A 15749-nucleotide genomic window follows, 5' to 3' on the forward strand; every position below is an offset into this window, starting at 1 on the left:
AGAAGCTAGAGGAGGTGGAAGAGATGACATGAAATGCCTTCTTGTCAGTTGCTGCATCTACTCAAGGCAGGGGTTGATAGATTTTTGGGTACTAAGGCAATTATAATTATAATAATGTTACATCGTGAATATCTAGTTCATTAATTGCATGTTTTAGAATATAAGTTTTGGCTTTCAGAACTAAATTTTTAATTGTTTGAAAATGTTGGGAAATGAAATATAAACAATTCTGCTGTAGATACGACTGAAACAAGCCCGAGTTTATCACACCTAACAAGTGGCCTGCGTGTCTTTCAAGGTCAGAGCTGATAATGAAGAAAGCTTAAATGATGATTTGATGATCTCTATTCATTGTAATGGGGCTGGGGGTCTAGAGAGAGAGGGAGATCACATCCACAAGCAATAAAAAAACTCATTTGCATTGCAAGATCAAAGAGTTATATTGAAGGTAAAATCATTGATTTGAATCATCCTGAAAAATGCCACATTGTTGTAGAAATAGTAATTCAGGGTGAAGCCTTGGTTGGAGGATCTTTAATTTAATTTAGTTTTGTGAATTTTCCGACAGTAGCAAATAGTTTTGACTTTTTGAGGGAAGAGCAGCTGAAGGATTTTCCCTTGCTTCTACCTGGTAGAACAAATCCACAATGGTGTTCAAAGTTTTGGCCAGAAAGCAGTCAGCTTGAATAACTATTTGGAAAGAACTGTGCGGGCAGACTGAGAAGGGGTTAAAAAGACAGTCCATGTATATTCAAAGCCAGGATAAGGAGCTGAAGAGTCCACTGTCTGAAGCCTTTAAAAAGATTTGACAAATCATTTATCTACACTATAATGGAAAAACCTCATGTGCTTTAAGGACTAGCTTGAGTACTGAGCAGAATTAAAAAAAGCTCTGGGGAGCAATGTTTCCATTCAAGAAAAGTGAATGAACCTTAGAAGTTTCAAAAGAGGGAATTCTTGGGATTGGGGTGTGAGATGAGTGTAATCTTGGAAAGGAGTTTACAGCATAAGTACTTGTTATTAACACTATAGTATTAATGTTAGTGGCTCTTACTTTGATTAATTTTGTTTTAATGGTCCAATAAAGTTTGTGTTTATTAAAACGCCATGAGTCCTTGTCACACAGTTAATTGCTGAATGCTGGCATCTCTTTAAACAGTAATGGTATTAAATGTTCAGGGCATAATATCAGAATAATGAATTTGATATAAAAGGTCGGCTGTGATCTTATCTTGTTCTTTATTCATTCATGGGATGTGAGCTTTAATGCTGGCACAGCATTTATTGCCTGTCCCTAGATGCCCTTGAGAAGGTGGTGGTGAGCTATGTTCTTGAACTGCTGCAGTTCATTTGATGTAGATATTGGAGAAGAAGTGGCAATGAAGGAACAATTATATATTTCCAAATCAGGATGATGAGTGGCTTGACTGGGATCTTGCAAATGGTGGTATTCCCATGTATCTACCACCCTTGTCCTTCTAGATGATAGTGGTTGTGGAGTTGGAAAGTCCTGTTTAATGAAACATAGTGAATCCCTGTAGTGTATTTGTAGATGGTGCCTATTGCTATTAGTGAACATTAGTGATAGAGGAAGGAGTGAATATTTGTGAATGCTGTGCCAATGAACCAGACTGATTTATCTTCGATGGTATCAAGCTTTCTGAGTGTTGTTGGGTCTGCACTCATCAAGTGAGTAAGGAATATTCCACCACATTCCTGAATTGTACCTTGTAGATACTGGTGAGATTCTGGGGAGTCAGGCAGTGAGTTATTTGCGGTAGGAATCTTAGTCTCCAATTTGCTCCTGTAGTCACTGTATTTATATGGCTAATCCAATTCTCTTTGTGGTTGACTATAACTTCTAGGTTGTTAACAGTGGGAGATACAGTGAAGGTAGTATCATTGAGGCAATGGCCCAGTGGTATTATCAGTGGACTGTTAATCTAGACCAGATAATGTTCCGGGGACTCAGATTTGAACCTTGTCATGGTAGATGGTAGAATTTGAATTCAATAAATATCTGGAATTAAGAACTGAATGATGACCATGAATCCATTGCTGATTGTTGGAAAAACCCGTCTGGTTCACTAATGTCCTTTAGGGAAGGAAACTGTCATCCTTACCTGGTCTGGCCTACATGTGACTCCAGACCCATAGCAATATGGTTGACTCTTAAATGCCTTCTGGGCAATTAGAGATGAGCAATAAAGTCTGCCTAGCCAGCTACGCCGTCCTCCCATGAATGAAGGGGAAAAAAAATTGAACCTCAAATGATAAAATTCTCTCTTGTTGGAGATAGCACTTGTTTATTCTGAATATCACTCTCCACGTGTTAGCCCAAATCTGAATATTGCCCAGGTTTTTCTGCATTAGAACATGGACTGCTTCAGCATCTGAGGAGTCATGAACAGTGTTGGGCATTGTGTAGCCACCAGTGAACATCCTCACTTCTGATGTTTTGATGGAGGGAAGATCATTGATGATGCAGCTGAAGCTGTTTGGGCTGAAGACATATTGTCATGTCTCAGCTAAGACTGTAATGAGGTCAAGAGCTCAGTGACCATAGTCGAACCCAAACTGAGTGCCAATAAGAAGGTTACTGCTTGCAATTGCTACTTGACAACACTATTGATGACTCCTTCGATCCCTTTACTGAGTGGTGGAATAGGATCATAACACTGAATACTCTACAACAACTCATACTTCTTGGATTGTCATACCTTTAGCTTTATGATTTTGCCACCTTGGATCAAGAGATGTTGGGGGAATTTAAGTTTAATATATTTCTGCAAGCAAACATATAGGCACAGGATTGTTGTTAAAGTGTATAGTTAAAGATATTTCAATTATTTTCAATTATATGTAGATGGAGAGTAGTTTTGAGCAGATATAAAGTTATGACAGGGTTAAGATCTGAGGTGTGAGCATGTATTCACTCTGTAAATAAATATGCAACAGATTTAATATTGGCTCCAGTTCTTTCACCCCTGGTTTTCCAGACCATAGCAGAGCCTATCTTGCTCTTTTGGCTTTGCCCGGCATTTGTACAGCATTTCTCACAAACTTAAAATGTCTAAAGAACACTATACAGCCACTTAATAGTTTTGTTTGAAGTTCAATGTAATGATTGGAACCAGGGCTAGTTGGATCCGTCGACTATGAGATCCTTGATTGTGATTGTTAACCTGGGCCAATCAAGGAGCCCTTGCTGACAGATACAAACAGGAGATTCAGAAGGTCTCCTCAGTCTAGGGACTGGTTTGGAGCTGGCTGGTTAGACCGCCATGCGCCATGCGCCAGACTTGGTGACAGGACACTGGCCTCATCTGAAGTTATTTCATGCAATCGTTGTTGTAAGGTGGGAAATGAATATCCAGTCTACGCATAAGAAGTCCCAACAAATCTCATCACATTTTTCCTGACGTTGGATAACTAATGGCCAAGTCGGCAGAAGAGAGAGCACTCAAGGCTTTGGCCTCTAATCTTTCATCTGAAAGACAACGTTACTAACAGTCAGACTTGCCATTCATGCTGCACAGAACTATCACCCTTTGGTTATGTGCGTAAAATCTCTGGAATGGTATTTGAAACCACACATTAAACTGAGAGTTGTGAGTATTCGCAGCTGAGCCACAGATGGCTCCGTAGGTGGTTGTATAAGGCACTCTGTTGTATCAAACTGTCTCAGGGCGTCTGGGAATTAACGTCAACCTTGTCAGCAAGGTCCACGAAGAAATTTTTAAAAATGTGTTAACACTTCTACTAATGTGATGAACAGAAGGAGATTGTAGAACTACATGAAGCATCCGTCTATTAATATTTTTAACCTTTATTTCTGGGCTACTGTATGGAATTAACCTGAAAACTTAAGATGATAAGAGACATATCTTTATTTTCCTTCTTGAAGCCATTAGGTTGAATTTCCTGAGTCATTTTAATGTGAGTCTTTGCACTAATTCAAGGTTAAAGATTTGAGGGCATTCAATTACTAGTATGACAAATACATTCTTATCTTCAAATAAACTGGTTTCCACCAGGATTCTGCATGTAAAAGATACTTGGTTGCCTTTAGGGAATTATGAGTCACAAAATTTAGACATACCATTTAATGTATACCTTTTAGTTTTGTATATGACCAACAGATTTCTCTTTACAGGAAACAACAATATTATTGGGATGGTACAAAATATGACTTGTGGATTTTTGTGGCACCTTTAGCTTTCGTAGAATAGAATCCCTACATTGTAGAAGCAGGCTATTTGGTCCATCAAGTCCACACTGACCCTCCAAACAGCATTCCATCCAGACCACCTCATCCCTGTAATCCTGCTTTTCCCATGGCTAATCCACCTAGCCTGCACATCCCTGTACACAATGGGCATTTTAGCACAGCCAATCCATCTAACCCACACATGTTTGTACTGTGGGAGGAAACTGGACCTCTGATAGGAAACCTATGCAGGTATGGGGAGTATGTATAAATTCCACACAGGCAGTCACCCAAGGCTGGTGAACATGGGCTTCTGATGCTGTGAGGCAGCAGTGCTAACCACTTAACTACTGAGCCACCAGGCCACCACTGTTATAAAGTAACATTGTAAAGGAGTGTTCAGATGAAGGATAATGATTCATTTTGTGTTGTGGCAATGTTTGCTAATATGTAAGTAGTTAGCTGAACTCCGTATGTGGTCTCACGCTGTTGTAGGAATGTAAGTTAAATTTTATGTTTAGATTTTATGTAAGCATTGTTGATGAGCTTCATATTTTAAATCAAAGAAATAAATATTTGCATCGACATGGCGTGACATCAGAAAGTGCTTCAGAAACAATGAATTACTTTGATAATCACTAACCAGTAGTTTGGATGTTATAATAGCAAATATTCTCACAACAAAATACCACACAGCAATGTAATTAATGGTTAGTCAATCTGTTTATGGTATTTTCACTTGAGGGCAGGCTGTGATGTTAATATACCAGGTTGACTCCTTGCTGTCCCTTTAATTGACGGACAGAACCTTTTACCATTTACCTGAATGAAAGTGAGGCATAGCCATTGTTTCATGCTTTATCCTCAGGACAGTACCTCCAAGAATGCAACAATCCTTCAGTATTGCAAAGGCAGCCCCCTTGCTGTTAATTAGCTTGGCTCATTTTATTGTACTCACATTTCTTCATGTAAGAGGTTATGAGCACCATTCCCATCTGCTGCGTACTTTAAATGTCTAATTTAGCATAGAGAAATGCAAAGATGATGCTACTTCCTGTGCTTGTTAGGGACTTTATTCACGGAATTTTATGGAATGTCTACGCCATCCTTCCTGCTCTGCTTATAGTAGCTTCTGCGGTGTTTGTTGCTCATGCTGTAGTGCGTTGCTTAACCAATACATCACGGATACTATCTATTAGTTGCCAGTGTCACACACCAAACACAGCACAATCATACCATTGAATACTCCATCAGCCCAAGACCTAATGTAAAATGTAGCCTGGCATTTCAGTGCAATCTTAAGTTCTGAGAGTGCTGTTTTGCTGAAAGACAGTTTTGTCAACAAAATGTTAAACTAAAATTTCAATCCCCCCACCCCACATCTGTTCAAACTGATAGAAGAAGATCCTGATTCACTGTTTTTCATTTTCACTGGCTTGAAATCCTGAAACTTCCAAACTAACAGCACAGTGGGAGCAACATCACCAAATGTACGACAATTGGTTTAAGACGAAGGCACACCATCATCTTCTCAAGGGCAACTGGGATGTTCAATACAACCCTTGCCCATCCCCTCAAAATGAAGCATTTAAAAAAAATGAGTTATCTAATGAATGAACCAACTTCCCTCTCTCAACCATCTGGTTAATTGACCACTTAGTCCAAACTCTTCTGGTTTTGAAGTCTCACCTGCTGCATTTGGCTCTGTATCATTAGCAGCTCCACTTCAAAAGTAATTAAGTCACTGAGGCATTTTGGAGTCCTGTGAGCTTATAGTAAAGGCGCTGTATGAATGTGCGTTCTTCCTTTCAAGAAAGACAGCACAGTTGGTTTTCATATTGTCATTTTGACACCTTTGGAGTTGTATGCTTATACTCAGAGATCTTCTTCATCTACATTAAAAGCAACATAGAACTGGCAATGCAGCTCAGTTAAATTGGCATAATGGCAATATTATAGATCTCAATAGATGATTATAAATTGTTCTGGATTGGTGTTAAATAAACAGCGGAGGGTGGTTGTACTTGCAATAGTAACCCACCAAGTGGAATTATCATCTATTTGTTTCGATCACAAGTTGGATTATTTGTGTAGACAACAAGTGGAAAGCCATCTGTTGTTCTTCTGCCACACGCTGCTGAAGTGTTGGAAAAAGAAAGCAAACATATTAATCATCTAAGATGTTAGCGGGTATGCAGCATCCCAGTCAATGCATTAAAATGTGGTGCCATAAAATATTATCACATTTGCCAGAAGGTGACTTCTGATCTCAAGCTATCTTCCAGGCTGTCTTAGATAGGTATCCAGAAAGGGAAATATCTTGTATATCAATAGTGACATGGAAGGGAATTTGGAAGCTCTAGTATCTTGTACAGATTCTGGCAAAATGGAAGTCTGGTAGTAACAATATGGTTAGTTCACAGAGATCTTGATGGATCACTGGTTGTAACAATATGGTTAGCTCACAGAGATCTTGATGGATCACTGACTCCCCGATATCCTCCACCATTTTGGTGATTTTCCACCATTGTTGACAGGCGTCCAGCATACCTGGTCCTATTTTGTTGCATGACCCTCTGCTACATTAGTGCCAGGAATTAGACATTGTTATTAAACATTGTTCCAATAATTAAGGCTTAAGTAATACAGAGCATTCAGAATGTTATCACATTTGGCACAAATTATTGTGTTAAAACAAAACAAAGAACTGCCGATGCTGGAAATCTGAAATCAAGCACAAACTTAGTAGGTCGAAAAGCATCTTTGGAGAAAGAAACAGTGTTAAAGTTTAGAATGTGAAATGACATATCTTTGGATTCTGTGGTACTGACAAAGAAAGCATTTGTTGCCCATTGTGAATTGCCCATGAGCTGAGTGACTTCCTAAGCTATTTCAGAGGACATTTCAGAGTCAACCACATTGCGGTGGGTCTGAAGTGACCTGTAGGCCAGACCAAGCAAGAACAACAATGCGGCAATTCTTCAGTGCCACTTTTTGAGGACTCGCTCCTTCACCAAGCATTCCATTTCCCTGAGAAATGACACTAATAGGGAATGTGATGAGATGAAGATAGACCCATGCCAATCTGGTCAGCAACTAATTCAGCTTTCTCCCTTTTGTTTCCCCACCAAATTTTAGAAGGAAGCAGATATGAGCCCAGATATGTTCTCAGACTGTTACTCCCAAACCATAAGCCAGGCCTTTCTTAACTAACAGGCAACTGTCAACCTGACCGTACTGCTGATGGTGGTACAGATCACAAAGGGAGCCCAAGTTGCTGTGACAACATAAAACCTTTACACGTATGTTGTAGCCCAGATCTATGGATAATGTTGGTAGAGGCTCCAATTTCTTCCTAAATAGGACTCTCTCCCACCCACGCCATCTGCCAATGGAATGTGTTGGAAGGATTTGCAAGCTGTTACTCTACCTGTTTGGTTGCATTAGTCATCAAGTGGAAGCCAAACACAGGACGTCTGACTAATGGGCAGGAAACCATGTGTTGCAAGACTTTCTCAGCCTATTTACACGTCTCTAGAAATTTCCAGCACATAAAGTTGTCATTCAGAGCATTTTATATGTGCTTAATTTTTACGAGAGAACCTTGAAATGAATCCAACTGTGCCATTATTCCTAAGTCTTCTTTTGCATTAATTATTTATCTAATTAGATAAATTGTCTCTACCACAACTAATCTTTCTGGCAGATACCCACACTCTGGAAAACCTCCTGTATGGGGAATTAGCTCCACACTTTATTATTTAAGACAGGGATCGCACCTCTGTGCCCCTGAGCCACTGGAGTGAGTCAGCCTATTTAGTTGCTTTAGCCATCAATGGGACCCAAACACAGAACATCTGACTAAGGGGCAGGAAACCACTCACTGTGTTTGGGGTTAAGTTTCCTACTCCCTTTTTCTCTTATTTTGAAAAAACTCACCACTAATTCAGTCAGTGAGCTGATTAAACGAATGACAAAGTTCAAGCATTGCCCACCAAGGGCAGCAACACAATAACGAAGAAAAATCAAAAAGGGCAGATAAACAAGGGAGGGGGCCAAATTACAATTACAGAGGGGGAGATGGTACACTCCAGACCCTGCGGTGAGTTCTGTGCCTCACATCCTCTCAAAGGCTTTGAGGCTACTGGTGGACACTGCTAGCTCCTTCTGCAAGGACAACTGGATGTGAATGTAATCACAGAAGGAAGGTAGATTGTCAGAGAATTCTGATCCTACCCAAGTTCCTCACATTTTAAGGAAAAGTGCCACCACTAAATCATCCAGCTAGCTATACATCAAATAAACCTCTGCAAATTTTTTTTATTGTGAAATGCCCACCACCAGATAAACATACACTGTCTACCATCAGTAGTGTAATCTCCCCATGTTTTTTTAAAAGAAGGATAGGTTTAATCAATCTGCTGAGGCATGCTGTAACATACATCTGGAACAGGCAGGACTTGAATCCTGGCCTCCTAGCCCAGGAGTCGAGGGACTCTATCACTGCACAGGAATAGGTCTCTTCATTTTCCTTTCCAAAAAGTCCCACTAAATCATCCTTCTGAGTCTTCAATCAAGGAACATAGTATAAGCTCAGCATGTCTGGCAGCATCTGTGAAGAAAAAACTCATCAGAGTTAACGTTTCGAGTCCAAAACACAGAGTTCTGAGGAAGGGTCACCAGACCTGAAATGTTTTCTTCACAGCTGCTGCCAGACCTGCTGAGCTTTTCCAGCAACTTCTGCTTTTGTTACTGACTCACAGCATCTGTCGTTCTTTCAGTTTTTAAGATAATACAAGCACAGTCTGCACAGGCAGTGGAACAAAGCAAAAATAAAGAAAACAGTAGGAAAAAAGGGGAAGGACAAAATCGAAATAGAAGTCAGCATCTATTGCTCAAGAAATGCTCATAACAATACTTAAACTGAATAAATGTGTATTAAAAAAAAACAGCCAGCTTTCACCAAGACGACAACATTTTTTTTTAGTTGGAATACCCATCATGAAGTCAAATCTCTTTTTTTTTAACAACCCTATACAAGTCACTTATTTCAACTGTTGAAAGAACAAGTTAATTTTCTCACTCTTTTTAATTTTCCATTTTATAATTCTCCTCTCTTTTTATTGTTACCATTTTTAAAAAAAACCCCTTTCTCTTATATTTTCCATTTTTAAAGTGTCCTAATTTTTTTTAATATCTCCTTATTTTTTATATCTCCTTATTCTTACTGGCAATCTTAAGTTCATCTACCCTTATCCACAATCAATTCAAATAGACTTTGTCCATTCACCATCGTAAAACCCTTAATCTTTTATAAACCTGAATTTATAAATCTAAATCGAAGCTTTAGTAGTTACTGCTTAATTATTTCAAAGACCATAACTAGTGTCCAATTCTAATAATGTCAAATGTGCTTGACTACAGCAAAATGAAAGAAAAAAAAGAACATCCAAGTAAGAGCTAAGTACAATTCGCTTTGCCTCTCTTTTCCCGCACAGCAGTTTTAAACTGATTTTACCATATTCCAAGTGCTCAGAATAGTTCTGAGTAAGGGTCTCTGAACCCAAAATGTTAACTTTGATTTTTCCTCATAGATGCTGCCAGATCTGCTGAGCTTTTGCAGCAACTTCTGATTTTATTAATTATGGCTAGTGATGTTGTCCATTTTTGGTGACGTACTCCAATCTAACGATTGTGAGTGATACTGGTTTAAAGGTGTTTTAAGGCCAAACTTGTATTTCCACCAGATTTCAGATCTTCCCTGATGGATGCCTGTAACCTTGTTAGGAAGTTCACTTATTTTTAGTCACTTTTTCTGTTGAAACAGACTGCAAGTTTACTTTAAGGCAGTCTGATGAATTACTTGCAAATCTTTCATTGGTGATGAAAGTTGAGAGAATGTGTTATGTTACTGGTTTAACCACACTGTTAAAGGAAGAGGGTTTTGATGTGTGAAACTGCTGGAATTTATTAAAATATAAATAGATGTAGCAACCTGTTTACGTATAACTGTTCTCAAAATGTGCTATTGCAGACTATCACCACTGTTGTCATGGGTTCTTTTCCAAGCCTTTGTGATTAGGCCTCACTGTTCCTTTTTGTCTTGGGAAGTTTTAGTGCCTTTTGATCTGTCAAAATCAATTTACTTGGTCTCACATCCTAATGTCTTCCTTCTTATTATCACATTTTGAGATGCCTATAGGTAAGGATGTTACGAAGAAGTCAGTAAGGGGGAGGCAATGGCCTAGTGGTATTATTGTTGGACTATTAATCCAGAGACCCAGATAACACCCAGGTTCGAATCCTGTCGCAACAGATGGTGGCATTTGAATTCAATAAAATATCTGGAATTAGCAATCTAATGATGACTGTGAATCCATTGCTGATTGTTTGGGGGGAGAAAACCCATCTGGTTCGTTAATGTCCTTCAGGCAAGGAAACTGCCATCTTTACCTGGTTTGGCCCACATATGACTCCAGACGCACAGCAAAGTGGTTGACTCTCAGCTGCCCTCTGAGCAATTAAGGATGGGCAATAAATACTGCCTGGCCAGTGACACCCTTATCCCATGAATGAATAAGGGAAAAAAAATTCAATGGAAGCTGTAAGGAAAGGTGAGGCATTGAAAGCTAAACTGAGATATTAGCTTCATCTAAACAATGGCACACCTGCTTTCAAATTTTGCATCTGTATTGCAGGAAATATGTAGACTGAGAGGTGTGTGCACAAAGGATGGCTGATCCTTGAATTTGTAAGGATACTTAATGGGCAAATTTTTTATGTTGTGATTTTCATTGGAGAAGAGAGAAATTGGACTGTGGAGGGCGTGCTGTGGATCTTACAGATGTGGAGATTTGGATTTTGGAATCTTCTAAAAACTATTTGTGGCCCTACTTATGTTACATTAATTGATCGAAAGCAATCAATCCGCTAACAATCCAGAAATAGTTTTGTGGACGGACAGAGAGAATACTGGAGAAATTCAGCAGGTGTGGCAGCATCTGTGGAAAGAGCAGAACAGTTTAAAGTTTTGAGTCTGGTATGATTCTTCTCCAGAACTGGAATTTTTGTGGAAGTTCATTATGCTGACAGCTGGGAGGACTTCCCTTTTACAAGTGCTCCAGTATTCTGGCCGCTGGTAAAGATGATTTGACTTGGGTTGTATAATTTGAGTTTAATAGTAGTGTCCTTGCCTCAGTATCAGGAGGCCCAGATTTCAAGTCCGATCTGTTCCACAGTTGTGTAATAACATCACTCAACAGGTTGATTAGAAAACATAAAACTGATTTGAGATGTTATTAGGAATCCTAAGATGTTTCAGGCTACTACCTTTTGTTGCTAACCTCAGATAGCACTGCATTCTAAGTATAAACAATCTGAACCTGTCTGCAGGATGCAAGGATTGTAGAAACTTTTATCAATAAATTCTTGGAAGCCTACAGTGTGGAGGCAGACTAGCCAACCCATCAGCTCCACAACAGCCCTCTGAAAATCATCACAACAAGACCTCCCCCCTCTCTCGCACCCTACATTTCCAATGGCTAATTCACCTAGCCTGTACATCCCTGCTCACTGTGGGAAATTTAGCACTGCCAATCCACCCAACCTGCACATCTTTGGATTGTGGGAGGAAACCAAAGCTCCCAAAGGGACCCCATGCAGAAACAGGGAGAATGTACAAATTCCACATGGACAGCCACCCGAGGGCAGAACTAAACCCAGGTCCCTGGGCACCGTGAGGCAGCAGTGCTAACCCCTGAGCCACCTTGCTACTCCTGCGTTCACCAATATAATAACATGCCTCTGAAGCAAATGAGATTTAAAATGGGCCTTCTGGCTCAGGGTAGGGATATTACCAATGTAGCACACAAGCCAGTGAAGAAACATTTACTTGCAAAAATTATAAATGATATAAATTGGGAAGGCCCTAAAAATGTGGCAAATTGCCTGGCTTAAGGCAGATTGATAAGGTTCACAGGCATCTATAAAGGAATATCTGAAATCTGGCAGAAATATAAGTTTAGCTTTAAATTATGTTTAACCCAGTATTACTCACAATGGCTACATTAGAGAAAGTCACCAAACTTATTGGTTTCTGGACAACAACATTAGCCATAAATATTGGCCCAGATAGTGATACAAATATTTCACAAGCGAATAAAAAATCATTTGCAAATGAATGACTGAAATATGATAAAATCAGTTTCAAACTGCTGTGCAAGCAAAGCCAGTTCTCATCTCTTATGTAGATGGTCTTTTTTTTCCCTTCATGTTGCTATATTCAAGCACATTTGACATTACTAGAATTGGACACCAGGACTTAGAAATAATCAAGCCGTTGCTACTAAAGCTTCATTTCAGGTTTATAAATGATTAAGGGTTTTATTATGGTGAATGGACAAAGGTTATTTAAGTTGATTGTGAATGAGGGTTGATGAACTGGATGTTGTCACGAAGGGTGGGGAGATATAAAAAAGCGAGGAGATTTTAAAAAATGGAAAAATTAAAAGGAGTAAGGACATTGTTGAAAAAATTGAAGCATGAGAAAGAATGAAATTTTAAAACTGGAAAAATTATAGAGAGAGGAGATGAGCTACTCATCAGCAAAAATTTTTGAGAAATTCAAATTAATGTTGGGTGGCATGTAGTGATTATATGAAAAACATTTTAGAATGAAGATTTTGCTGCCATGTGGATTAATTGAGGTGACCAGCATTAGCACTTTAAGGTTTGTAAGGTGTATAGATAATTAGCTTATTGAAAAATTATCATGGCCACAAAGTGACAAATTGTAGTGTTGATACAAATACAAGTAGTTATAATTTATAACAATTATAGACTATAATTTTTTAAAAAATTATAAAATACTAGAAGGATGGAAAAATTTTGAACATTTCCATGAACAAATTATTATAGCTCATTGTAAGATTAAGGTCTGCTTAACCTGGTGAAATGTCTACTGTATATCCATTTGTACTAAACTCCATAAATCACACATTGTCAGGTTGGATTCAACAGATTCTCAATCATTAGACACACATTTGATGAAATGGCATAGAAGTGCCTTGTTAGTTAGACGTAACTGATGTGATGGGCAATAACAGGGGATTCACTTGTGCTCCTTTATCTAAAAGCAAATAGAACTTGTGATTGCTGAGGTTTGGAGGTCTTTGATTTGATTGCGTATCTCATGTCATGTTGATGATCTAATAATCAATTCTACATCAGGGATTGATTAATTCTATGGTTTGGTTTATTTAAAACTGTAAAACACTTTATGAGTCATGAAACAGATATTACAGCAAACCAGTCGATACAGTGTGAAACTGGAAGAACACAGCAGGTCAGACAGCACCAGAGGAGAGAAGATTCGATGTTTTATCAATACTTGGGAGGGGGAGGGACCTGGGGAAAAAAAGAGGAAAGTTGGGTGGGTCTAGGGGAAGGTAGGTGGGATGGCAATAGGTGGATGCAGGTAGGAGTAGTGGGGATTGGTTAGTGGGAAGGGTAGGGTGGGTAGGTGGGGAAGAAGATGGACAGGTTGTGTCAGTTCAGGGAGGTGGGGATGAGAAGAAAGGTTAGACATGGGATGAGGCTGGGGTCGTGGGGAGAATGATGTTTCTGATGCTGCCTGACCTGCTGTGTTCCTCCAGCTCCACACTGCACCGAAACTGACTCCAGCATCTTCCATTCTTGCTATCTCCAATTACAACAAACCACCCGATGTCTGTAAGTGGAGCTTGCAAACTAACCAGCAGGGAGAGTTGCATCAATGTTTACACTCATCACAAGATTTCCTTAAAGGCAAGGTGTAGATAAAACATCTTCGGATACTTTACAGGAGTTCATTACACAAAGTATCAATGGATGTGAATCTTAGGCTCCAGTTCTGTCCTGGGGGGCCGTTGTCGAAGAGGATTATGAGAACTTTGTTGATATCATTTTATGAGGTGTGAGTGAAAATAAGAACTTGCATGACTAGCTTGGATGAAAAATCTGTCTCAGTGCTGTGCAATGTTTAGTTTTCATAGAGTAAGGATGATGAATAAAACAGCAATATTTCTCCTTACAGGTTCTACTGGGACCTGACAATGCTGCTTCTCATGGTGGGAAACCTGATCATCATTCCTGTGGGAATTACATTCTTCAAGGATGAGAACACCACTCCTTGGATAGTCTTCAACGTTGTGTCAGACACTTTCTTTCTTGTCGATCTAGTGCTGAATTTCAGAACTGGGATTGTTGTGGAGGACAACACAGAGATTATTTTGGATCCGCAGAGGATCAAAATGAAGTACTTAAAAAGCTGGTTCGTTGTCGATTTCATATCCTCCATTCCAGTGGACTATATTTTTCTAATAGTTGAAACAAGGATTGACTCAGAGGTTTACAAGACGGCCAGGGCGCTGCGGATTGTAAGATTTACCAAAATCCTCAGTCTCCTTCGGTTGCTGCGGTTATCCCGATTAATTCGTTACATCCATCAATGGGAAGAGGTAAGTCCCCACTTTATTTAGCTCCAATGTTTTCTTTTGACTCTCTGGAGTCTGGCCTTTTACCTTAACAACAGAAAGTGACTGCAAATGGTACTGAATCAGAAAATTAGTCTGTTCTATGAAATACACACTGGGATTCGCTTTCATGGTCAAAGCAAAGAAATGAGTGGAAATTAAGGTCACACAGATTTCCCCATGGATTTCCTGATCTCTGTCCTATCTTTACATACTAATTATTGGTGAAGTTGAGATTCCCACTCGATGGTTCCTATACCAATTCTGTTATTGTCTCTTTTCAATTGTAGTGAAGAAAGTGATACTGGGCCCTGGAAAGTTTAGGAACAGCCTTGATTAATACGTCAGTGTGGAGCTGGAGGAACACAGCAGGCCAGGCAGCATCAGAAAATGATTTTCTGAAGAAGGGTCCTGACCCAAAAAGTCAACTTTCCTGCTCCTCTGAAGCTGCCTGGCCTGCTGTGTTCCTCCAGCTCTACACCGTGTGATCTCTGACTCCAGCATCAGCAGTTCTTACCATCTCTTGATGAGTATGTCCTTATGATCTGAGACCACACAGGGTAATGGCCAACTGTACTCCACCTATAAAGACCCCAACCATTTGCACATGGGCTTGATTTTTTGTTGAGGTACCCAGGATTGTAAAGCCATCAATACAGACTTTGAACCATTGCTATAGCATCTCCTTTGGGTCAATATTCAGAGGTAGCTGAAGCAAGACAGATTTGCCTTCACATGGCACGTTTCAGAATCTCTGAATGACTCAAAGCACATTACAGCTGGTGATGTATTTTTTTCTTGGAAGCGCTGTTGAATTTGTTACTGCACAGGAGGATCCTACAAACAATATCTGTACAATGATCAGATAATCTGTTTTCCAGCTGTTGTTTGAGTGATGAATATGACACAAGAATGCTGGGAATAATTCCTTTGTGCATCTTCCAACAGTGTCCTTCGCATTCATGTAGATGTTATGCAATGCAGGAGGATTCTTTGTTATCCAGAAAGGCAGAAAGTCTGACCATGCA

General features: G+C 39.5%; 1 protein-coding gene across 1 annotated transcript in view; it reads left to right on the plus strand.

The window, feature by feature from the left end:
• hcn4 (hyperpolarization activated cyclic nucleotide-gated potassium channel 4) overlaps window positions 1–15749 on the plus strand; it is a 354702-nt gene that overhangs the window by 33184 nt on the left and 305769 nt on the right. The window contains exon 2 of the mRNA XM_048520718.1: window positions 14283–14706. Within this exon, the coding sequence (XP_048376675.1) occupies window positions 14283–14706 (424 nt within the window). The remainder of the gene's footprint in view (window positions 1–14282; window positions 14707–15749) is intronic.

This window comes from Stegostoma tigrinum, chromosome 36 (assembly GCF_030684315.1).
Source record: "Stegostoma tigrinum isolate sSteTig4 chromosome 36, sSteTig4.hap1, whole genome shotgun sequence".
Lineage (NCBI taxonomy): Eukaryota > Metazoa > Chordata > Chondrichthyes > Orectolobiformes > Stegostomatidae > Stegostoma > Stegostoma tigrinum.